Source organism: Doryrhamphus excisus, linkage group LG16 (genome assembly GCF_037039965.1).
Source record: "Doryrhamphus excisus strain RoL-2023G ecotype Guam linkage group LG16, RoL_Dexc_Guam_v1.1, whole genome shotgun sequence".
Taxonomy (NCBI): domain Eukaryota; kingdom Metazoa; phylum Chordata; class Actinopteri; order Syngnathiformes; family Syngnathidae; genus Doryrhamphus; species Doryrhamphus excisus.
Genome location: NC_136372.1, coordinates 18,012,347 through 18,037,557, shown reverse-complemented (window position 1 = coordinate 18,037,557; position 25,211 = coordinate 18,012,347). Strand labels below are relative to the sequence as shown.

Sequence of the window (25,211 nt, the reverse complement as noted above, 5' to 3'; positions counted from 1 at the left end):
CTTTGCTCAGGTTGAATGAACATTAATATGAATTTAAAAATGGAACAGTTTTAATTCTTTTAACGGGTGCCACAAATCAAATTTGTATATTTGTATTTTTTTCAATGATACAAATGAAGGGTGTAAATATTGTGTTATTTATTGAGAAAACATTGAGTATTTTATGCATGTGATGATCACATGGTAAACTCACACATAAATATGGATCAGTCACATTAAGTCACTGACAGAATGCAACTGTTTCACAACAATCTCTCATCTGTCATATTTTCTTCTCGGCGATAGTAAATATTAAAATACAATATTTTTTTTTACATTTCAAGCTGTCATGGAGTTAGGCAGTAATATGGTATATTCATGGTAAGGCTGAATTATGCTAAAGCGTCATGGCTTGTGTCAAATGATGGGGACCACTTTTTTAGTACATCATTAGAGCATTTTCCTCACGCCATAGCGCCAAAAGTGTGTCCAAGCGAGCACAGGAAACTAAATAGCTAGTCATAGAGAGTTATGGTTGTGCACTCTGAGGGAAACGCTGCCCCTGGCGTTTTGTCAGTGAATGGCAGGTCACCTGCTCAGCCTAAGAAGACCAAGCTGTAGAATAATTCAGCCCACGCGGTCGGGTCACCGCTTAGGTCCTCTTCCGTTTTCCAAATCCATTCTTCCTTTCCACTGTCCTCACATCCCCCACACTAATCAGTAGCTGTGCTAAATAATACGTCACCATGACAACCGTCTGCCCGTGCGCCACAGGTGCTACCACCTTAAACACTTGCAGAGCCAAAGCGATGTCAGACGCCATGAAGAACAGACCCCCCAAGAGTGGAAACGCACGGCGTGTTCTCATGGCTAATATTCCCATCAGCGTGATTAGGACAATGTAGAACCCCACGGCGGGAATTAGGACATCTGAATTTGGTTCCTTCTGCAGGAATGGATGGAGGTACATGAAAAAAGCTCCTCCGCTGAGGACCAGGATGAGGTAGAGCAGGGAAGCGCAGGAGGAAGAGGAGTATGTCTGATAACGGGCTGAGAGAAAGGTCAGCGAGTAGAGCAGATGAGCCACGGCGAATGCCGCCATTCCTAAAAGAAATGACATAGTACATACGTTACATTAGTATATACATTACATAGTACTTACATTAAGGTGGTACAAAAGTTTAACTAAAATGTACGCCACAACTTTTGCATTTTCACTCTTCATTCTTCATTTATATGTAGTAATTCTGCATGTAAAACTATTAAAAGTCATGTTTTCCATATATTTCTATATTTTTTGGGGCTTCCTGGAACAGATTAATTGCATTTACATGATTTGATTTGACTAGAGGCTGCACGGTGGACGAGTGGTTAGCACGCAGACCTCACAGCTGGGAGACCAGAGTTCAATCCCACCCTCGGCCACACCAAATTGTCCATAGGTATGAATGTGAGTGTGAATGGTTGTTTGTCTATATGTGCCCTGTGATTGGCTGGCCACCAGTCCAGGGTGGACCCCGCCTCTCGCCCCAAGACAGCTGGGATAGGCTCCAGCACCCCTCGCGACCCTCGTGAAGAAAAGCGGTAGAAAATGAATGAATTAATGATTAGAGCCCTCTAGACATGGAATAGCACCCCTATAGTCACTTTAACATTCAATTATCCAATATAGTAGATATAATGAGAGGAATTGACTCCACCCCCGGCCCTCCAGCCCCAATTTGGGTCTTACCGTGCAGGAAAAATTCATGCCACACCAGGCAGAAGTCGCCCACAGCCGAGAAGAAGAGTCCCACCGCCACTAAACTTTGACCTCCTTTCCAGCTCAGCACTGCCGCCGCCAGCAGGAGCGTCGGTGCCGACTTGACACCTGCCAGCAGGATGGACGGGGGGGAGGCGGGGGTCCACGTATAGAAGTACACGGCGGAGGTCAAAAAGAACGGCGAGAGCGAGAGCAGCAGAGCACATGACTGAAAGAGAGGGAAAAAGATGACAAACAATAAGTACGCTAACGTGTCCTTTTCATGTAACGTTACCATGTTTCTTCTCCGACGCCTGTCGTAGGCGTCCGTCTCAAGGATGTCCATCTTCTCCGCTCACCGGGAATTTAGCGTCTGCGCTCCAGCGGCGCCGACTTCAATGACCTTTAATAAAAAAACTAAACTTAAAACGCCTCCTCTTGTCCAGAATGGAAGCTCCGGCGTGTCTGCGTGAACTTTAGACCGATCCTCGTTGTCTGATTGCACTCTGATCATCAGCGCCTCCCTGGTTTGAGTCATCGTGGACGGAAAGATGACCTTTCACCTCTCCAGAGGGAACATATCAACTTGTGGGATAAAGTTGACAAAACTAATAAACACATTTGTTATCTTGGGTTTTTGCTGCCATAACAAGACGGACTGAGAACACAAGCGAGAACATGAACACAAAATCCAAGAGGAGAAGAAAGATGATCTCCAGGTTTTGGTCTACAAACCTCCAAAGTGGAACCCCTCACTTTGCTCTTCAGCTTCTAACTTCTTCCTGAAAGCCGAGCAGCTTGGACCATCTTTGAGGGTGACATCATAAAAGGATAGCATAGGAGTCATGTGACTTTTATGACTGTGATGCAAAGGGAAAGTGTGTGATAATCACAGAAGTGGAAACGAAGCACCTTGAAGTACCTCGAATACAAATAATTACACAAACAAAGTATTTATACCAAACGGGTGCCTTGTTGAATACTTTACGGTTCTTCTCAATGTTTTTTTTTTATGGTGGAAGCTGAGAGATAAGTCTGACTTGCCGTTCTGACCATCAAGTCTGGTGCTTGTGTGTCTCGGCCAACATTACAGTGACATTACTGACACCTAGTGACCTGTGGAGAATACCACAATGCCGTTTTTATGCTGAATTTAAACAGAAAGTGTACACAATATTCGGCAATATGCATATTTATTGGATTTATAATAGGCCATATTCAATCATTTGTTTATTAATTCATATCTTTTTTAAAACCTGTGATAGGCTGAAGCAGCAAGATACTATATATTCCCTTTGTATATAAGTATGTATAGTATCAGTGGCGTCATTAGGCCTACTTTAGGCCTAAATAAGCCCCCCCTAAATATTTTATTTTTTTATTGATTTTATGAAAAAAAGTTTTACAAAAAAAATCTGACAAATTTCATATAATAAGGCAAAAGCAGGCTAATAAGCAAGCCAATAAGCAGGCTAATACTAGCCTACTACTACTACTACTACTAGTAGTAATAATAGAGAATAATGATAATTAATAATGATTATGATATAATTGATGACTGTCCACTGGACAGAATGGTTGCAGAACTTGAGCAGCAGTTTTGCAGTGTAGATTGTGTGTACTTTTGTTTTTGAGTATGTACTTGTGTAATTGAGTATCTCTAAATCTGTCCAAAAGTGGGAAAGTTATATACCCCCCCCCCCCCCCCCCCCCCGTCCCCAGAACCTAGTGACGCCCCTGTATAGTACAGTAGCATATAGGATAAAGGAGAAGTCATTATAAGGCCTACTGACACTTATTAATTCCGCCACTAGATGTCAGTATTGCTCTTCGAGAACCTTCCTGTTCTCCCTCCACAATGCCTGCCTTCAGTCTTCCACGGGTGAGTAGTTGGACTTTGAGTCCAGCATCTTTTGAATAGCTAGTGGGCCCTCTTTCTGTGACCTCTGACCCCCCCAACCTGAAAGAACATTAACATTGCTTGCTAGAGGTCAAGCATATATAGTACATATATTTGGGTGTGAAAGTGAACTAGCTGACATGCAAGGCCAAGATAGAGCCGAATGAAGCGCTAACAATGATTAACTTCGGCCTCAGCGGGTCAAACTTTGTACCGTGCACTCCCCTCATTGGTCAGTCTGCGTTCAGATTGTGAGACGGTGGAGAAGTGCGGGATTATCGTGAGTGGAGCAATAAGACCGACGCTGATTGAGGGGTTGTGATACCAAGTAAGCTCGGACACGATATCCTGTGTTGACAAGTCACAAGGGAATGTTGGGCGCTTTTATGAGCTTGTTTACCTTCTCAGCACAGGAAATGGCAACGAGGTCATCTTCCCTGCGTATTGGCGTTGTAGGTTTCGGACATCTAGGTGGGGACCCGGTCCATGGCATGTTACGTTCACGTGCTTCCACCTTCAGCATGTATTCAGCGTGTTCTGCTGTGCAGGGCAATTCCTGGTGGGAAGAATCCGTACGGATGGAGCCACGCTGGGCTTGACCCTGGCCTTCGTTTGGAACCGGGACCCTGCTAAGCTGAAAGGTCTGGTCCCGGATGAGCTGCTGCTGAGTGAACTGTCATCATTCCCAGACAGGTGCCGACTTGAACATTCCCGCCCGCCAATCCAGGGATAGATCTCTAATATCCAGCGTTTTGTAGGCAATGTGACGTGATTGTAGAAGTGTGCCATCCTCAGGTGGTCAAAGAATTTGGAGTCCACTTCCTGTCTTGCTGTCATTTTATGGTGAGATTCCGCTTTTCTTATCGGCACTGCTTACAGGAATGTCTTGAAGACGCTCTACGGTTGCTTGATAAATTCAAACGGCGCTCATCACATCAGGGATTCAGAATTAAAGGATTCAAAGATCCTCTATATGACAGGAGCGCCCTGCTGTTTTTAGGAGCTACTGCAAAACCACCAAAGATCCTCTATATGACAGAACTACTGTTCATACATACGGTTCATACAGCAGAAAAGAAACCCCTTCTGGTCAGAGATCCTCTATATGACAGGAGCGCCCACTATGTGATGAGTTCTTTTGAAGGATGCATGATGGGAACATTTGCTAGTCAAAGATATGACAGGAGTCCCCTGATGTTTTTCGGACTCTTGGTTGTTGCTGTTCAAGTAACAAATCAGCGAGCCCGTGCGGTGTGCGATACGGCCAGCATGGCTCCATGACAGGTTAGAAACCCTCATCATCCCCGCCTGCAGGTGGGCTCCCCCTCTGCCCTCGCCGATCATGACCTGAATGAGAAACTCCGCCAGGCGGCTCGGCTGTACGGAAAAACGCTGTATGTACCCAGTGGTGCATTATGGGGCGGTCAGGACATCCAGAGGTTGAACGACAGCGGGGCCTTAAAGGTAAAAGAGGACTGGCACCTGAATCCGACGTGTCATGGTGTCTAAATGAGCGTGATGATGTGTCCGTGTGTCCAGGATTTGTTCATAAGAATGTCCAAACATCCGTCCTGCTTCCGGCTGACGGGAGACGTCCTCACTGAGTGGACGGAAGGCGAGGGTCGGCGGGTTTTACTCAGGGGTTCCGTAGCGGAGCTGTGCCCCCTCGCTCCCAACAACGTCAACACCATGGCGGCGGCAGCGGTGGCTGCCGGGAATCTGGGCTTCAACGGCGTCCGCGGAGAGATTGTGTCGGACACGGCGTGAGTCTCACTGCGGAATTTGCGAGCTTCCATGTGGGAATCCTCTCATCCCGTTGCGGTTCTTGTCCCAGGTTGAGGGACTATCATGTCGTGGAGGTGGAGGCCACGGGGCCTGATGGTTTCTCGGTGCGCACTGTGAGGAGGAACCCGGCCCGACTCGGCGCTGTGACCGGAAGTGCGACATACGACTCCTTTTGGAATAGTTTGCTGGGTACGTTTCCCACGGTGTCAATCAGAATGCTAACTCCGGCATGGAACCATCAGCACCGTTTCTCTTCTTATTTTGTCTTGCAGTTTGCAAAGGTCATGGCGGTCGAGTTTACTTGTGCTGAACTCGGGAAAAAAAGTGGAAAATCAGGAATAAAAAAGCACATGCAAACAAGAGCTATCATTTGTAAAACCTTGCTAGGTCGTTTATATCGAATCTTTATTATAAGTTCATCTGCTGCAAGATTGTAAGAAATGATAAAACTCTAACAGGAAGTACACATCCGGCAAAACGCGTTTCCTTACTTCCGGGCATCCTTATTTCCCTCATTCCTCCCCCCAATAAATACACGTCAAAGGCAAGCAGATAGACGGGAGTGTGAGGTCACAGCGGAAATATAAGGCTTGGAAACCACATGAAAACACACACGGCCAAGCTAGCTAGCTAGCTTAGCTTTTGGGTGCGATTGTTGTTTTGCACGCGTGTGTGACATGTTACTTCCACTCTGGTTCGGTTCATCAGAAACAAGGCATTTGGAAGTGCTGGAATTGAGAGTGAAAGCGTGTCATGGGGACACTTTAAAAGGTGACACATACAGGTAGAGCTTTTACTGGCTGCTGTTTGTTGATTCGGTCACAAGAGGGCGCTCTACCGGGAAAAGGGATGTTCTCTATGGAAAATAGCTACAGATTCATAATAATGCTGTTGTTATTTGTCATTATTCCTCGGTAGTCCAGTGTTGTGACTTTATTCACGGTTGATTGGCTACTTCCTGTCCCCTCGAGGAACAAACAGGCCTGTTGCAGTGCTGGTGTGGCTGATACCAAAAGGATACCAAAAGGATACCAAAAGGTGTCCAAGTGGCAGCGAGGTTTTTAAAAGTGAGGTACAAACTGGCTGGGAAGACACGGATACACATCAAGCTTTTTTTTTTTTTAACATTAGCGCTTCCCTTCGAGTGATGCTAATACCCGCCACAATAAGTGTGTGTTTGTGTGTGTGTGTGTACTTGAGGTGCTCGTCAGTTTTTCTCCCTCGCCAGGCCGTTGGCGTTCCCGTTGGCGTTCCCGTTGGCTCTGGAGACGACAGCCGCCTTGTTCTTGAACGGCAGCGTGAAAGGCTGCCGAATGTTCACTCGGTCCTTCTCCGCCTCCAGGTCTTCGTCGTAGCGTTCGTCTTCGTCGTTGTCCTCGGCGTCGCTGTGGTGGGGGGAGGAGTGGCGGGAGAGGGCGGGGGATGGCGGCACGGAGGCCGGACGAGGGTAACGGAAACCTGACGTCTGAGGAGGAGGAAACGGAGAAGTTCAGTCAAAAAGGGGAAAAGGAAAAAAGGAAAAATTGCCCCAAATATTGCCCCCCCGCCCCCGTGAAAGCCTGCTGGTGGACTTACCGAGGTGGGGTCATGAGGTTCGTACACGTAGGCGTCAGGGAAGGCTTTGGCCAGGGCCATGTGACGTGCAGACACATAATACTGACGCAAGACGGGAGAAACAAATGACACAAATCATCTGGTTGCCCCTCATGCATGTCAGAGCCTTTCTTCCTGTCACTCACTCTGTCAAGCCCTTGGAAACTGTCAAAGGTCATTACTCAATATAAGAGTCTGACTCATGCTTTCATCTTCAAAAACAACATTAAATTCATCACACAGCAACCGAACACTAAACCATTATACCTGAGAATTGTACAAACATATACTAATATGAGTTGAGTATGAAAACATTGAAAAGTTTACCCTGCCGAGGTATCGCCAGTCCAGGAGGTCACTCAGACGCTCCGTGCGGTTCCTCTGGATGATCCGCTGGCGTCGGCTTTGCTTGCAGAACTGGAAGAGGAAGGAAGTGAGCTGGTTACACGACTCGTCCACGCCTCGAAACCGCCGGTCCAGGATGTAGATGCCTGCAAAGGTAAAAGTGTGAGAAGGAGCATCATTTTTTTTCATCATTCTGATCATAAAAAATAACTGACCGTATGCCGAGGGGTCTGCTATGTGTTCCTCCATGAAGCAACCAAAGCCTGATAGGTTTGTGGAGATGGACGGGATCCCCATCACCGTGCACTCGGCTACCAATAAGATGAGATATGAAGGTTTTTATTGAAAAAGACAAAGCGGTGGTCGGCAAGCTGGAGTCAAACCTGGTGTGTAGCCCCAAGGCTCGTAATAAGAGGGGAAAACGCCCAGGTGGCATCCCCTTACGAACTCCTCGTAATCCATGGGAAGCAGAGGAGAGGTGGAGGACAGGAACTCCGGATGAAATATAATCTGGATGATGGATGGAAAACTTGATGAATATGCATTTGAAATAAATAACATATGCAGCGGCTGGTGTTGATCATACATGAATGCTAACATTTAGCCACACTTTTCATTTAGACTAGTTCTATATGTGGTGTTGTTTTTATACATAAAACACGGGGGAAATATATATTAAAAATATAGAAATTATTTAAACAGGTCTGGGGGGGAATCCTGGCGGGATGTGGTATTAAACATAACCATACCTTGACACGGTCAGAGGAGCTGTTGAAAAGGCCGATGCGGCGTACGCAGTTGAGGATGGGGTCGCTGCTGTCCTCCAGCATGTTATGCGTGCAGACTGGCGGCTGGCTCTGCCTCTGCGTGGCGAATATGGCGCGCTTCATGATGGTGAAGTCTTCCTTGTCCAGCATCTTGGACACGTCTGGCAGCTGTCCACTAAAGAATAATAGGAATAATACTTCTTATTCAACCATCACTGCACATTTTATTTGAAAACTTTCTCAATCGCTTGCATAAAAAAAAAAAGGGAGTGAATGATTGACAGGTAATGGAATAGCTATACAGCGTTCATTAGGAAGATGGAAGAGGATGTAAAAGAGTTCAACGTACACCAGCAGTGATTCATAAAGTTTCTTTCCAAAGCGTTCCTTCACAGTTTGAGCAGTATCCCTGTCAGGAAAAGACGGCCAACAACAGTAATTATTATTTCAAAACCATAATAACAGATGCAATTATGACATGTCTCATCTAAAGCATTGAAATCTAACAAAAAAAACATCACAATTACCTCTCACTTTTCCGTCCATCCATTTTCTATGTATATTCTTCCTCCAACCAATAACTACACCTATACTGCATTATACATTATACTTCAATAATAAATACTTTTGTTATTATTATAGTATGCTGTAATATTATTGTATTAGTATTAGTAGTAGTTATAGTAGTAGTAGTATTGCTGCTCGGCTGCTGCTATTACTGTAATTATTATTATGACATTAGTATTAAGATTAAGATATGCCTTTATTCCTCAGTGGGGAAATTTGCAATTATCAAATCAAATTATTATCAAATTATTATTATTTATAATAAATATATTATAAATAAGTAAATAATATTGTATATTTATTATTAATAATAATATTTTTTTATTATTTATTTATTTATTATTATTATTATTAAATTATAATACATGTTAAAAGTGCACCCTCACCAAAGTTGCTTCCTGACAGCTTGGCCTTTTAAGGTCTCCACATTGAAGTTGTTTGTCCGTGCCGGCATGATGAAGAAGGTAATGACGGTCACGTCGCTGTGATTGACCTGCAGCCAGGTACCGAGAAATGAATGCGTATGATTTATTATTTGGAACATGTAGCGGTGAATAATCGTGTACATTGTGTACACCAGACTTACTCTCAGTAGATAGTTGAGCCTGGCTAGAGACTCCAAGAAGATGTCTGCTCCTTTGTTGGAGAACTCATACCTTCCAGCAATGAAGAGGAACAAGCACTTGTCCAGGTTGAAGTCAAGGTGCCTGGAGGGGGGGGGGGGGGGTCAAAGCAAAGCAGAATAAGCGTGGAGATGCAGGAATAAACATCACTGTGGTTGAAAAGGTCCAACTCTGATGAGCCACTTGTATCATCACTGACCCGTAAAAGTGTCCCCTGACAAACTCCTGAATCCGATTCTTGCTCTGGGCGTGAAGGTTCTGGAACTCGTGGACCGCTGAGAACTTCTTCACGTTTAACCCGTTGGGGGTGACGATGTCTGTGAGTGTGGCAGAGGAAATAAAACACAAACCATGGTCGACAACCCACCTTTCCTAGTGGAAGGTCCTAATTTGTGTAGATGCCCCCCACGAAGTGATCCCCCATACCTGGCTTCCTCTTGAGCAGGTGCTCCGCCTCGATGGCGGTGATCTGGGACACGGTGGTGAAGACGTGGGCACAATGAGCGGCCGCCCTCTCCAGACAGTAGCGGTGGTAGATCTGTCTGTCGCCGGCCTCCTTATCCACATTAAACTGAGGAACGAACAACGATACAGGATGTAGTCGTCACAAGCCTAGAGCGCCCTCTCCCTGCCGTCGACGGTAATGTCAGTCAGTATGAATTAACAATTTATATTTATATCATATTATAGTTGCAGGACAAGCCAAACTATGCAAAAAGTGTGACTTATTCTGGAAAATATGGTATTAAAGCCCTGTAGACATAAAATAGCACCCCTATAGTTACCTAAATAAGACTCACACTTGTCTGTGTTGCTGTAAATGTGTTCAGGTGATAGCAGAGTTGGGTGGGGGGCAGACAGGAAGTGATGATGGGGGTTTCAGAGTTGAGTTTTAGCTTGGGGGGGGTTACTGCATGTGGAAAATGTGTTTGATGAACTGAACCTTTGCCGTGTGTCAACGGGTTCAAACACCAACCTCTGAAAGCTTGTTGTAGAAGTCAACATTCCCAGCACAAAGGTAGCGTCCCAGGAGTGTGGCATGCGTGGTAAAAATGGTTGCTATGGGCAACTGTCTCTGCCTGCACAACACCAGGCCCAGGCCGGCCAGCCACTCGTGGAAATGGGCCACGATGTGCGGCGTGCCGTCACTCTGGGCCGCGTACTGCAAACGGATACACAAATGTGATTTCAGGTGGAGGACCCCTTTTCAGGGTCAAGTCAGGAACTCCATCTCTGACCTCTCCCAGGAGCCACGCTGTCAGGAAGCCAAACAGCACGGCGTCGTTGGCCTCGCGGTCGAACCACGGCACACCGACGGCGCACAGCTCCCACAGCTCGCTCTTCCAAGTGTCCAGAGACCAGGCGGTGAAGCCCACATCGATCAGGATCACATAGGGGCTGCCCTCGATGAGCCAGCGACCAAAGTAGACCTGCCCAACAAGTGCAGTCATTCTTAGGAACAACATTTTCTTATGCATATTTAACCAGAATGGACGCTAAAAACCCCAAAAGTCCATATTTGGCTGGGCACCAAATTGTACATACAGTAGACACCCGCTTCCTGGAAACATGCTCGATATCAATATAGGCAGCAGTCAGGTCTACGCTATCTCATCATTATGCTTCTTTTACTGTAACTAAAATCATGAAAAACATCAGTAAAAAAGCCAACACTAAAAAAAAGCAAAATGGCCTCCTAATGTTAACAAGAAAGATTCACAAATTATACAAATTCATTCATTTTCTACCGTTTTTCCTCACGAGGGTCGCAGGGGTGCTGGAGCCTATCCCAGCTGTCTTCGGGCAAGAGGCGGGGTCCACCCTGGACTGGTGGCTGAGCCAATCCCAGGGCACATATAGACAAACAACCATTCACACTCACATTCATACCTATGGACAATTTGGAGTCGCTAATTAACCTAGCATGTTAGCATGAGGAAACCGGAGTACCCGGAGAAAACCCACGCATGCACGGGGAGAACATGCACACTCCACACAGAGATGGCCGAGGGTGGAATTGAACCCTGGTCTCCTAGCTGTGAGGTCTGCACGCTAACCACTCGACCACCGTGCAGCCCATTATACAAATTTAGATAAATTAAATAGTGATAAGTTAAATGGTGATAACAGGACTTATTTGAATAAAGACATCTTCAAAATAGAACCAGTGCTACTTGGGGCCAAAACACACACACTCAGATCTATTTATGGCGTGTGTGTGTGTGTGTGTGTGTGTGTGTGAGGGGACATTAATACAACCTCTAACCTTTGTGGGGAAATGTCACAAGGTTGGAAAGAAGGTCGGTCCACTCTATAATAAGTCCAGCCTATTCCGAATGTGTGTGTGTGTTGGCGGCGAACGTGTGGCGATCCCCACCTTACACCCACTGGAGTTCATCTTGTCAATGGTTCTCTTGAGCACCGGGTTGGTGGGCTCGATGAGCTCCACCTGAGTGCGCACGTTGCTCTCCACGTAGGGGCCCACCAGGAAATAGTTCTCCCCCCATTCCTCTGCCGTCAGACGGGCTTTGGTCTGGATGACGGTGTAGATGCCTCCGACTGGAACGCGGTTGGAACAACAACATGAGGTCATCAGCTGGCGTTTGCGCGCAGGAAGTCATGCGATCCGATCATGCCAAAAAAAAAACAAAAAAACGTGCCTTTGTTTGCCACCTCCCAGGCTATTTCAAAGAGAACGGCGTCCTCCAAATCAAACTCCTCGTCCCATTCCTCCAGCCCTGACAGGGACGTGACAGACAGGCTGCGAGCCAGCGGCATACTGGAGAAACACAACACACTACAAATGAAGAGCTTGCAACCAAAAGGCGCTAAATCCAATTTTCACTAAGTTGCATGTTTTTCAAAAATATTTTTTAAAAATATGAAAAAAAGTGATATGAAATTTATGCTTTCAACCAAAAGGCGCTATTTCCATTTCAGATTTCAACCAAAAGGAGCTAAATCCCTTTCTTTATTCTTTATTCTGATTGACCCAAGTTTCCCATCTATTTCTTAATCTGACCAATCAGATAGAAGAATACAATTGGCACTGCACATACAGAATGTGTGAAGGTGAACGAGAGCATGTGTGTGTGTGTGTGTGTGTGTGTGTGTGTGTGGGTGGGTGGGGGGGGTGTATTGTATGTTGAGAATGGCTTCTGTGTTGTAATTATTTTATTAGCATAGCACATTAAAGCACCTTACATTCTTTTACAACAATGCCATGGAAGAAGTTAAAGGTGACTTCAAATTTATTTCAGCCAAAAGGCGCTAAATCCATCATTTCAGCCAAAAGGCGCTAAATCCGAAAAAAATAAATAATTTAAAAATATATATAAAATACATGGTGTGTGCAGGATTTTTATAACATGCATTTTTATGACCTATATTGATAGCTCTTTCATTTGCAATATAGACTTGATGACCAAATAGATTGATATGTGTGTAATTAAAAATCATTGATTTCCTCGAAATCAGTCAAAATGGATTTAGCGCCTTTTGGTTGCAAGCTCTTCAAATGTATCTGTGGCGCGTAATGGAATGTATCGTTATTAGTTATTAGCATCCATGCAGTCCAGTCGGTCCATTTTTGTTCCATTTGTGTGTCCATAATGTGCTGTGGGCCAATGCATAAGAAACTGCCCCGCACTTTGGACACTCCCTCCTCGAGCGAGAACACGCATTACCCAAAGTAAAGATTGAGAAAGCTGCTGTAGAAATGACATTTGTGGTTCGTTGACGTCTGCTTCAGGTGGAAGAGGAAATGGCAGTTGACAGGAAGATTAAAGTAACTCTTTTTAATCCTTCGCCTTAAGTGTTTACCTTAACTGCACAAAAGAGCACTTTCAGTCAACACCTGGGACAAGTGATGACAATAATTCGGCCAAGTGTAGCCATTCACATAGCTGCCGGCAGGGGATGGGTACCCGTTGATTGACAGCGAACGGTGAGCTAGGATAGTGAATCATTGGTAGCCGGAGTACTACATCGTGTACCCAAAAGACTATCACGCCTTGTTACATTTGTCTATAGCGCCGTCTATCTAATCAGCGGCCAGGATCAAATACAGCAGATAAAGAGTGATGTTCTAGTGATATCTACAATATATCGCTGGAGAATTAACGGAACAGCAAATCCAATGGTGGCCTAAGACGAGGACAGGACATAAACATCCTAGTAAGTACTCTCTTTTCCCATAAAGACTACATTACGTAATGCAGGCCCACCATATTCATTGTGTCTTTTATATGGCTGCTTGGGAAGAAGCCCTTTGACCGGCTGAGATTATAATCCTGTCAACACACCGTTCCTTCTGGTTCTTCCATATCATGAGAGCCAAAACATTTAACCCTTACAATGTTCCACAGCTACAAATATAAAAAAGTAGAATAATCCGTCTTGTCTTTGTTATACTTTACTTGCGGTTCACTTCCTGCTTGCATAAACAGTAACAAATAATAAAACCAATATGGGAGGCCCACAAATACTGGGTCAGGTATGAACTTGAACCCGACACGCCAAATGTGGGAAGCTTAGGCGTGTTTCATACACACTTTGATGGGAAACTAATGAGCCGGATGGGAATATTTTCCGCTGCCTACCATGTGTTGAGCTGACAGCAGTAAACAAGAGTAAATAAAACACGGTGGGATACTTTCTACTTGTCGGATACACCATGGAGTACTCAGTTCCTTTGAAATGGATGCTGTCCATGTCCAAGCTGGGTTTTGTGTGTAGTATTTATCAGAGATAGAAGTACAGGCAGGGTTCTGTTGGACAATTGACACTAATGACATTTTAGCTATGTCCCATCACACCATGCCCTTGACTAGATTGACTGCTGTGAACTCAAGGCCTTGCAGGTCTTGTGGTTTGCAATAAGATAAAAATGGAGGAGGGAATACGTCCACGGAGGACGCAACAGGAGCACAGAAGTCAACAAAATCCGACTTGGACGTGCACGTATGCATCGTTATGATGAATCCACGATACGTGACTACTGTCGCCTACTGCAAAGCAGCCCCGGGAAAACCAGCAAAGGACACGGCGCCTTTCACACGCAAACGCGGTCGGAAGTACGGAAGTAATTGCAGTTAATTTGCAAAATAAGAACACGGATGTCTACTCACCCTGAGGTTTGAACTTTAACTGCTCAGGCCACACATTGCCAGCTGTCGCCGTCAATCTAAGGGGGGGGGGCTGTGGAGAGAAGGGAGAAAAGTGGGCGGTGGCTTGAGTTAAATGTTATCCACTCACATTTGTGAGGTGCCTTTGCGGCCAGACCTGAGTGACAGGACCGGCGTAGCCTATGATTCAACAGAAGGGCGGGGCTCGTGAACGCACCGCCTCTTATACTTTATATTATTCACCAGCTTTACCCCCATTGGCTGCGGCCTCCCTATGTGCCCGCCTCTATCTGCAACGTGACCAGAAGTAGGTGGTAACCTTAGCTAGGAGACTCAATAGGCTGCTTAAAGGGACCTGATTTGCCAGGCGACACTTTAGGGAGGAGACGTTTAGGCCACTGAGGGAGGAGGATATTTCTAATAGCGTACATTCCAAATTGTGTGAGGACGTGACCAGTGACACGAAATAATTCAATGTTTTCATTTCTGTCCCTACGGTGCCCACTGTCTAACATAATGTATCCCATGGGGCTAATGGGGCTAATTACAGGACCGCCATCCGATAGTAGGATGCTGTAAAATTATCAGTATTCTAATGTATATACCCTTTGCATTAAACCCATCATAGTAGTAAAGATATGCACATGTAACTTTATGGGGAGTAATGAGCTGGGTGCCTTGCTCAAGGGCACCTCTGTCATGAATGTATGGAGATAGAACCTTGGGGCCTTTCTTATGACCTTTCAAGGGTATACACACGGCTACTTTATTGATCCTGTGAGGGAAGTTAAGTTGTTATATCACCATGTTGATACAACATAACTATACATAAAAAAGCCATAAGCAGTATCAACAAGAATCTAAAAAATAAAGCAATGGATGATAGAAAGCACTGGCAACTGCCACAGAAAAGTCCAACAATAATTATAATGCACTGTAGGTGAACTCTAGTAAATGCAACTACTACTACCTGTGTTACTGTACTCGTTATACTAGAGGAGATGGATGGATGGAGTCTTACTACAGTTGAATAGTTTTGGTTTCTTTATTTTGTATTTTCTTGTATTTGTATACTCATCTAAACTTGCACTTTTAAATCTAGTTTGTGCTTAAATAACCCTTAAATAAATAAATCCAAATCAATTAAGTTATTTCTGCACTTAAGGATAAGAATGATGGATTAGTACACAATAAATACAGTTCAGTAGTATCGGCTAACTCACCAGTGTTGTTAATGCATAAATACAACTGTTAAAACGGGAAAACCATGACCCCTGGTGGGCACTTTGTTAGAGATTTTTTCCTCAAAATAAATTGTCACATATTTATAAACACATCAAGGGCACTGTCAAATGTTAAACACGATCATTTTGAAATGACCGGTTATTCAAGTAACACATTTCCGGGTTTTAGCCTGGATTCCCCCTTGTCAGCGACGTCACGTGCAGTTCCTTGCGGAATGGGCGGAGCTAGTAACCGGAAGCCAGTTTCCGCGCTCTCAGCGCGGAATTAAAGAGTGGCGGGAGTTGTTGTGGACTCGGTACTGTTGTAAAGAAGTAAGCATACTTTCACTAAAATCGGAAAACTTGTCAAAAACGCAGCTGGAATTTGCACGGAGCGATCTGTTACACTTTGGTAAGATCGGCGAGACTGTTGTTGTTGATGCTAGCTTGTAGCCCGTAGCATGCTGGTTTGACGTTTGTTTGGTGTAATACTGTATATGTAAGCTGCATGCTCACGTACAGTGAAACCTTATATGAGAATGCAGCACGACTGATGTAGCACAACATAGCTAACCTAGCAGCTGTCATGCTAACCGCAGAAGAAGTTAACAGCACGTTTTTCCTGTTTCCCGTTCGTTTCGTTTTACAGTTTGTACTGTGATCTCACAAGTGAGACTATCAAAGTGTCGTTATTGTTTGTTTTCCGTTCCTTTTTACACAACATGCCTTGAAATCAGACACACAAAGTAGAATGCATGACTGCGTTTTTTAAAATAGTTTAGTCGTTTCTGTTTGTACCGTATCTCTTTATGCCCATTGACCTACCCCATGTTCTAATAAGCATGTATACTTTTTCTAGTTCTAGTCATGGATTATCACAAAAGGCGCAATGGCGGCCCCTTTCCGAGCGGTGGGACCCAGGTGAAACGCAGCAAGACGGCTGGTGAATGGGAGGACAGTCCCTCACACTTTGAGGAGGAACTGTCCATGTTTGATGAAGCAGAGATGGATTTAGAGGAGATGGAGGGGCAGGCCGGACATGATGTCATCCCTGTTGGTATGTCAGAAATGTTGACCGCTGATCAATCAATATTTGTGAGGTGTTTCTGGAGCAATCATGAACATACAGTGTTATCTAATGTCTGTTTTCTTTTACCAAGTGAGAATTTGATGACGATAAGGAGTGCACATGAAAATAAGCCGTTTCGTAAAATGTCTTTCGCCAGGTGAACTCTTTTCAGCAGATCTTAACCCTCGCTGGCGGAGGCCTAATGCGCCCCCACTGGAACCATCCTCTGATGCTTTAGTGTTTCAACAAATAGATCTGGACTATTATTTAGGTAATTCTAACAGTGTTGATATTATTTCTACAAATGTTTTCCATACTGTTCGAAACCTTCATCCAATTTCTGTGCTGTTGTGTTCAGGAGCGGCGGTGGCCGGCATGCCTGGCCAGCGCCATGGAAAAGTCCCCATCATTCGAATGTTTGGGGTGACGGACAGTGGAAACAGTGTGTGTTGTCACATTCACGGTTTTGCACCTTACTTCTACGTCCTGGCCCCAAACTGTGAGTACGGTCTTTAAATTTGTTAAATTGGAATATACACAACACACAATGTTATTCCGTCCTCCAAGGCCACCCAGGCAAATTAGTCGATTAGACGTCATTAAGCCTCAAAACATTAATTTTCTTTCTTTTTGTTTCCGGTGAAAAGGGTTCACACCGTGTCACTTGAGTGACTTTAAAAGAGAGCTGAACTCTGCGGTGTTGAAGGACATGCGCTCCAACAAAGACAACATCTCCGTCACTGTGCTGGCTGTGGACATCACGTGCAAAGAGAGTGAGTGCACGTGACCAATGGACTGATTCTCGTCAGCCTGATAATGCTAACTATGTGATCCAACGTTCCCCAGGTATGTACGGTTACCACGGGCAAAAGAGTTCGGATTTCTTACGGGTCACCATGGCGATGCCTCGACTCATCGCCCCCGCAAAGCGACTGCTGGAGCAAGGCTTGAAGTTCGGGTCTTTTCCCGTCCATTTTTACCAATCATACGAGGCCAACATTGATTTTGAAATCAGGTGAGATTTTGTCCAGGTTTTTCAGATTTTTGTTCAGATTTTTTTCGATATCAACACACAACTCTTAACGCTGCACCAAACTCCCGGGACGCTACGTTATTGTTATTGTTATTGATATTGTTGAGTCTGAATGAGCCGACAACTGCTTTTGTCAGCCAGTCCAAAGGGCTTGGAGATAAGCAGGTTCTACAGGATTGCGTGTATTTTTCAGATTCATGGTGGACTGTGACGTGGTCGGATGCTGCTGGATTGAGCTACCTAAAGGAAAGTACAGAGTCCGTGAGGAGAGGAGTCCCGGAGAGATGGATACTAATCATCCAGGCAAGGTTAGGCCTTCAGTCTTCTCTATGGGATTTATTTCTTCTTCCCGTTTGCCTCACGTCGACTTCCTTCCTCCATCCTTTTAGGTGTCCCTGTGCCAGTACGAGGTGGATGTGGCATGGACCAACTTGATAAGTCATCCTGCAGAAGGAGACTGGCAGAAGATCGCTCCTCTGCGAGTCCTCAGCTTTGACATTGAATGTGCAGGAAGAAAAGGTGCCTTGAATTGTTTTGCGGAGAAAAACGGTTAACTCGCGAGTTAATTTTTCCTTTTTTTTTCTTTCTTCCTAGGGATCTTTCCAGAAGCAGACAAGGATCCAGTGATCCAGATAGCGTCGATGGTGCAGCGCCAGGGTGAGACGGAGCCCTTCATCCGCACAGTGTTCACGCTCCAGTCCTGTGCCAGTATTGTGGGCTCGCAGATTTTGTGCTTCACTCAGGAAAAGCAGCTACTGCAGGTAAAAACGCTGATGTACTGCAATGCGTTTATTACTATATCTTTTATAATTGTGTGTATTTCCGAGCAGAGCTGGGCTGAGTTCTTAAGGACAGTGGACGCAGACATCATCACCGGATACAACATCCAAAACTTTGACTTCCCCTACTTGCTCAACAGGGCGGCTGCTTTGAAGGTTGGACGCCTGCTTTTGCTGCACGGTGCCTGTCCGCCCCGCGTTGTGCCGATATTCCTGTTTGTTTCCATGCAGGTTAATCTGTTTCCATATTTGGGCCGAGTGAGAGGGATCAAGTCGGTGTTGCGAGACCTCAACTTCCAGAGCAAGCAGATGGGCCGCAGAGAGAACAAGGTCATCAACATGGAGGGCCGCGTTCAGTTCGATCTGCTGCAGGTCGGCTACATTTAACCCCACGGTCTATTTTTCCTCACACTGTTCTAAACCTCGGACTGCAACCCCACATGTCAGGTTCTCCTCAGGGACTACAAACTGCGCTCATACACGCTGAACGCTGTGAGTTTCCACTTCCTGCAAGAACAGAAAGAGGACGTGCAGCACTCCATTATCACTGACCTGCAGGTGACGCCTCGAGATGATGACAGGTGATGATGACCTCCGGCTGCTCAAATTCACACGCATTCCCGCCCGTCACAGAACGGCAATGAACAGACGCGGCGCCGCTTGGCCGTGTACTGCCTGAAAGACGCCTATCTGCCGCTGCGGCTGCTTCAGAAGCTGATGTGCGTCATCAACTACATGGAGATGGCCAGAGTGACGGGCGTGCCCCTCACCTACCTGCTGTCCAGAGGTCAGCAGATCAAAGTCGTATCACAGCTGCTGCGACAGGTAACGGGCGCGCGGACTCTTTCTTGTCTTGCTGGATGCATCGTCACCATGGAGGCTGACCGATGAAGCGATGTGGTGAACTTGCAGGCCGCCAAGCAGGACCTGGTGATGCCTGTTGTCAAGTCGCAGGGAGGAGAAGATTACACTGGAGCGACTGTCATTGAGCCGGAGAAAGGGTGAGCCTGTGAAGGTTACATCATCTGGATTATGGCGGGCTATGGTTAGCACATCAACATTAAATTGTCCATAATTTGAGTGTGACTAGTTAAGTGTCCTGTGATTGGCTGGCGACCTCCAGGGTGTACCCCGCCTCTTGCCTAATGTTTGCTGGGATAGGCTCCAGCTTACCTGTGACCCCAATGAGGACAAGCAAGCTAAAAACTGAATGGAATCCAATACTAACAATGTTAAGAAACATATAAACAAGGCATTTATACACCCCCCCCCCCCCCTCCCTGTATCAGCTATTACAGCGTTCCCATTGCCACCTTGGATTTTTCGTCCCTGTATCCGTCCATCATGATGGCTCACAATCTGTGCTACACCACCTTGCTGCAGAAAGGGGCAGTGGAAAAACTGGGGTGAGGTTCTTGAATGTACTTTCAGCTAACTAGCTTAGCTTAGCGTAGCTAACTGCTAGATTTGTATGTTCAGGCTGTCACCGGAGGACTTCATCAAGACCCCCACCGGTGACCAGTTTGTGAAGAGCTCCGTGAGGAAAGGCCTCCTTCCTGAGATCCTGGAGAACCTTCTATCAGCCAGGAAGAGGTTTGAATAATAATTATGACAAAAACAACAAAAGCGCGTCATGGACAGTGACGTCATGGGGGTCCCGTCCGTCCGCAGGGCGAAGGCTGAGTTGAAGAAGGAAACGGACCCTTTTAAGAAGCAGGTGTTGGATGGCCGACAGCTGGCCCTGAAGATCAGTGCCAACTCCGTCTACGGCTTCACGGGGGCTCAGGTGGGCAAGCTGCCGTGCCTGGAGATCTCTCAGGTAAATCACACAGCAGTGATGTCCAGGAGGAAGTTGACAAATGGAGCGCCAAGACTTGTGGCCACCTCGTTGCGACTATTCCAGCACAACGCTGAGACCTGATGATAAACGTGTGCCAACTATTTGATGAAAATGTTGTCTTGGAAAAACGTCACTGTAAGAAATAAACAGATGTCCAAAAAATGTGTTAGCTCGTCCTCAAGTAAAGTAATATCCTGTTGGGATAGAAATCCTGACTAAATGTCTGCTTCCAAAGAGGAAATGAAAGGCGGGTCTGAGGAAGTGTTGATCTCAACCCTGAATTGTCGCATCTCATGTGTTTTTTTTTCCTTCATGGTCCAGAGTGTGACTGGTTTTGGAAGACAGATGATAGAGGAAACCAAAAAGTGTGTGGAATCCAAGTACACCATCTCCAACGGTTACCAAGGTGACGCCAAGGTATGGCCGACATCCTGTTTTCCCTTTTACACGCTCAAGACTCGCATGATGCTGATTGGCTGATTTGTGCGCTTTGAAGGTGATCTACGGAGACACGGATTCCGTCATGGTAAAGCTGGGCGTGGCCACGGTGCAAGAGGCCATGAATGTGGGAAAAGAGGCGGCGGAGTGGGTGTCGTCCCATTTCATAGCGCCCATCAAACTGGAGTTTGAGAAGGTACGGCGTCACACGGTTTTGTCATTCTTTTAAAGCTGAGATGTCCACATTGAGACCATGGGGGGTCAACAGTCACTTCATTGATCGTTTACATCGAAATACATAGTTGTTGATTAGGACCATTACCACACCAATACGGTTACAGTAACCTCATTTCCACGAGGTAGTATTCCTTATTTATAATTGAATATTTGAGTCTAGAAAACCTGTTTTCAACCTTCTAAATACAGTTCTTAACGTCATTGGAGTCCTCTAGACATGAAATAACACCCCTATAGTCACCTTTACTTTATAATATTACCCAAGATAGCAGATATAATCAGAGAAAATATTTCAGACACAAGACTCGTGCTCTTGTGTGTTGCCGTAACTGTTTTGTTGATAGGTGAGCTGAGTTGTGTGGCGGACAGGAAGCGACGTGAAGGGTTCAGAGTTGAGTTTCAGCTTGGTGTCAGCTACAGCCGCAATAGTAGCCCCTTTTTAGGGATTATTGTGGTGCCTGTTGTCAAACCTGATATAAAATCTGGTGCTTGTGTGTCTCATTGAACATTACAACATTGCTGACACCTATTGACCAACGTCTAAATGTGTCTTCTGAATGCTTTATAATAAAAATACCTCAATTTGCTTAACTATGCATCATTTTGTTAAAGCATTAAATGTTTAGTTGTTGGATAAATTGTTTGATGCTTTAATTATTTTTAATTTGTGTCAAGTGTTGGCTTGATTTGCAGTGATGTTCAAGATAGTCTTGTCATTGTCAACCTTTTATAGGTGTACTACCCGTACCTGCTGATCAACAAGAAGCGCTACGCCGGCCTCTACTTCTCCTCCAGTGCAGATGTGCATGACAAGATGGACTGTAAAGGCATTGAAACGGTCCGCAGAGACAACTGCCCCCTGGTGGCTAACCTGATAAACACCTGCCTCCAGAAAATCCTCATTGACAGGTGGCGCTCCCACATCTTCTCATATCAAGCAGCGAGGAAAGACAAAAACAGGAAGTGGTTAACAGTGCCGTTGTGTGTCCTTAGGGATCCCCAGGGTGCCGTCGCTCATGCCAAAGAGGTCATCTCTGACCTGCTGTGCAACCGCATCGACATCAGCCAGCTGGTCATCACCAAGGAGCTGACGCGCACCGCCCAGGAGTACGCCGGCAAGCAGGCGCATGTGGAGCTGGCCGAGAGGTGCGTGAAGAACACCTTTCATTGCCAACGATCCTGACATGTCAATCATTTATTTGATGCAACTTTAACAGGATGAAGAAGAGAGACGCTGGCAGTGCCCCTAACCTCGGAGACAGAGTACCGTACGTCATCGTGAAGGCCGCCAAAGGAGCGGCGGCGTACATGAAGTCAGAGGTGTGTGTCTCTACTCATGGTTTCATTCCCCAAACTGAATAATATTCATCTATTTGTACAAACCACTGTATGAGTTGCTGGCACAAAATGCAGTAATCCCTTGCCACCATGTTTTTTCAAAAGTATAATCATTAATACGACCTATTATTAGTCTAAAAATATTCATATTTAAGAAAATGTTACATATTTTTCTGCCTAAATTGAGCATTTTCAAGCACAGGCCACTAGGTGGCAGTAATGTTCCATGAGACACACAGGACAACAGGCTTATAGTATATTAGTTAGAATGATCCCACACAGGCAAATGAATCCTTAATTAATCCTTATAACGGGCTTCTGTTGTGGCCGTATCCCAAGCCGAGCTAAAACTCAACCCTGGACCCCCAGCATCACTTCCTGTCCGTGCCCCACTTTCCCTTCTGTGAGCGCAATATCAACTGAAACGACTTTGTTTTTACGACATGCAGGACCCCATCTATGTGCTGGAAAACAACATCCCCATCGACACGCAGTACTACCTGGACCAGCAGCTAGCCAAGCCCCTGCTGAGAATATTTGAGCCAATTCTTGGCGAGAGCAAGGCAGAGAGCATCCTCCTCAGTGAGTTCCACAGTCTTCTCTCCCCCCCCCCCCCCCCCCCCCCCCCCCCCCCCCCCGTGACACACGTGGTTACTTTCCTGGAATAAAACTCATCGCCACCAACGTCGCTTTCAGAGGGCGACCACACGCGCTGCAAGACGGTGTTGACGTCCAAGGTGGGAGGCCTCATGGCGTTTGCTCAGAAGAGGAGCACCTGCATTGGCTGCAAAGCTGTGCTCAAGACAGACGGTGCGTGTGTGACGGGAAGAAAAGCTCGGTTGGAAATATGCCATCTTTTTTTTTTTTCATATTCGTGTGAATAGGTTGTATGTGGCAGCATTGTTGCTTTAACACGCGTGTCGTCTCGTTTCAGCTGCTGTGTGCGATTTCTGTAAGAAGAAGGAGTCGGAGCTGTACCAAAAAGAGGTGGGCATCTTAAAATGATTCATAGCGTGGCTAGCTTTTATGTGTTGAATGGCTGGAAGTGACACAAGAAAGAGGACGAACCTGTAAGATGTGTTATATCAGGATATTGGTAAAACACATCAGTGTTTCCCACAGGACTGCTATCTATTTGTGGCTGGAGGGGGAGCTTTTTTTATGTCCAAAACAAAACAGATTGGATTTGTCGCTTTTTTTGTCTTTTAATTTAACTTTCCAATTTATATTATTCAATTTCAAGCATTTAACCAGACTTTACTAAATATCTTAAAAGATGCCAATTCAACAAATACAACTTAATTTTAACCCAGAATGTTGCCGGGGTATGAATCATTTACATCACAGCACAGCGTGGAGTTTACCGATTGTTTAAATCCAAATGTGTAGATTTTCCATCTAAACACTCTGGAGGAGCGTTTCTCTCGCCTGTGGACTCAATGTCAGCGCTGTCAAGGCTCCCTCCACGAGGACGTGCTCTGCACCAGGTACGTCAATCTACAAGCGGGGAAAACCTTCACAAAGTCCACTAATGTCCTCCTCCACTGCTGTCCTCTCAGCCGGGACTGCCCTATCTTCTACATGAGGAAGAAGGTTCAGAAAGACCTGGAGGATCAGAGCAAGCTGGTGGCTCGTTTCGGATGGTGAGAGAACGGAACGGGCTGTATTTTTGTTAGTCTTTGTAAAAATGAATATTTCTTTGTATTTTTTCATATGAATTAAAATCAAATACAACTGTCTTTTCATGTATGATTTTTCATTGAATATTGTAGTGCTTCTCTATGACTGTTGCCTATTACCTGCCATTGCATTGCAGCATCATACTTGAACAATGCAGACTGAGCCACAGTGTAATGTCCCAACACAATCTGATGCTCTTTTGTAATCGTAATCTTACCTGAACACAACAGCAGTGCAATTCCAACACCAGACATGCATCTCCAACTCACAAACACGTCTCTGGTTCCTTCGTCATCACAACAGCTTCATGTATGTCTGGTCGAAATAAACCGGAATACAAAAAAAAACAATAAGTGGATATTCTTATCACTCACAATGTAGCTCTTAATGTGCAAATACAGTTTGCTGCTTTTAAGTATGCGCTGATTATATTTTGAATACAACTCATCATTGCTCATAATAACAGAATTAGCTAAGTCAAATTTTCTGCTATTCACGACGTCACCTAAATAGCTGGTTCGTAGTTAGAGCATAGAAACCTGTTTAGGACTTTCTAAACACGATTTTTAACATTGTTAGACCCTTGTACAGATAAAATAACACGTCTAAAGTCACATTTATACTCCTAACATTAATTGTTTACGCCACATTATAACACAGGGACTTGACACATCCGCAAGCTAGCATGCTGGCGCGCTAACAAGCTAGCGAGCTAACAGTTAGATTCTTCCGAACTTAGGAAGCTAAAAACTCACCACTTCTCACTTTTTCTACACACTTTTTCTCATGTCCGACATCCCGTGGCAGACTTCATGCGTGTAATGTAATATAGTCCCAATGTTTTGTGTTATAACGCCGCCTAGTGACAATTAATATCACCTGCATAATATTATGTATATTTGCATACTATTAGACTAACGAGCACGTGTGGTGCGTTCAAGGGCTGCTGGACAAATCTCATAACCCTTGACGAAAAACATCAGTAACGCATAGTGATATAAATATGTAAAAACTGGGAGCTTGTTGCAGTGCACTTTACCTATATTGTCACATATTTATACATTATTACAAATTTATGGCAAATAAAATGTTTTCTTTAAGAAAAAATGCCTATTTTCAGAAGAAAAAATTGGATCAAATTGTAAATA

At 45.2% G+C, this 25,211-nt stretch overlaps 4 protein-coding genes across 4 annotated transcripts; 2 read left to right on the top strand and 2 right to left on the bottom strand.

Moving 5' to 3' along the window:
• Positions 1–47: 47 nt before the first annotated feature.
• tmem86b (transmembrane protein 86B) lies at positions 48–2,348 on the bottom strand. Its single transcript, XM_058049693.2, has 3 exons — positions 2,016–2,348; positions 1,712–1,949; positions 48–1,083 (listed from the first exon to the last, which is right to left on the bottom strand). Exons 1-3 carry the CDS (start codon positions 2,064–2,066, stop codon positions 632–634), a joined length of 741 nt encoding a protein of 246 aa, XP_057905676.2. The 5' UTR covers positions 2,067–2,348; the 3' UTR covers positions 48–631.
• A 1,456-nt stretch (positions 2,349–3,804) lies between these two features.
• Positions 3,805–5,846, top strand: aspdh (aspartate dehydrogenase domain containing). Its single transcript, XM_058050145.2, has 8 exons — positions 3,805–3,948; positions 4,029–4,091; positions 4,169–4,313; positions 4,379–4,463; positions 4,935–5,084; positions 5,160–5,383; positions 5,455–5,594; positions 5,678–5,846. Exons 2-8 carry the CDS (start codon positions 4,037–4,039, stop codon positions 5,713–5,715), a joined length of 837 nt encoding a protein of 278 aa, XP_057906128.2. The 5' UTR covers positions 3,805–3,948; positions 4,029–4,036; the 3' UTR covers positions 5,716–5,846.
• On the bottom strand, positions 5,761–14,549 carry gys1 (glycogen synthase 1 (muscle)). Its single transcript, XM_058050144.2, has 16 exons — positions 14,430–14,549; positions 11,961–12,079; positions 11,678–11,859; positions 10,539–10,730; positions 10,277–10,462; positions 9,727–9,871; positions 9,500–9,617; positions 9,264–9,384; positions 9,064–9,170; positions 8,460–8,519; positions 8,093–8,285; positions 7,727–7,853; positions 7,559–7,654; positions 7,326–7,489; positions 6,981–7,061; positions 5,761–6,870 (listed from the first exon to the last, which is right to left on the bottom strand). The coding sequence occupies exons 2-16, from the start codon at positions 12,076–12,078 to the stop codon at positions 6,613–6,615; spliced, it is 2,148 nt and encodes a 715-aa protein (XP_057906127.2). The 5' UTR covers position 12,079; positions 14,430–14,549; the 3' UTR covers positions 5,761–6,612.
• A 1,357-nt stretch (positions 14,550–15,906) lies between these two features.
• On the top strand, positions 15,907–24,401 carry pold1 (polymerase (DNA directed), delta 1, catalytic subunit). The gene is made up of 27 exons (XM_058050196.2): positions 15,907–16,061; positions 16,509–16,706; positions 16,876–16,989; positions 17,077–17,217; positions 17,366–17,491; positions 17,565–17,733; positions 17,945–18,059; positions 18,141–18,270; positions 18,346–18,512; positions 18,582–18,686; positions 18,762–18,902; positions 18,978–19,088; positions 19,164–19,355; positions 19,443–19,531; positions 19,820–19,936; positions 20,010–20,123; positions 20,202–20,349; positions 20,692–20,787; positions 20,867–21,004; positions 21,779–21,954; positions 22,039–22,191; positions 22,263–22,365; positions 22,833–22,965; positions 23,080–23,193; positions 23,318–23,370; positions 23,773–23,870; positions 23,943–24,401. Exons 2-27 carry the CDS (start codon positions 16,517–16,519, stop codon positions 24,028–24,030), a joined length of 3,321 nt encoding a protein of 1,106 aa, XP_057906179.2. The 5' UTR covers positions 15,907–16,061; positions 16,509–16,516; the 3' UTR covers positions 24,031–24,401.
• The last annotated feature ends 810 nt before the right edge of the window (positions 24,402–25,211 follow it).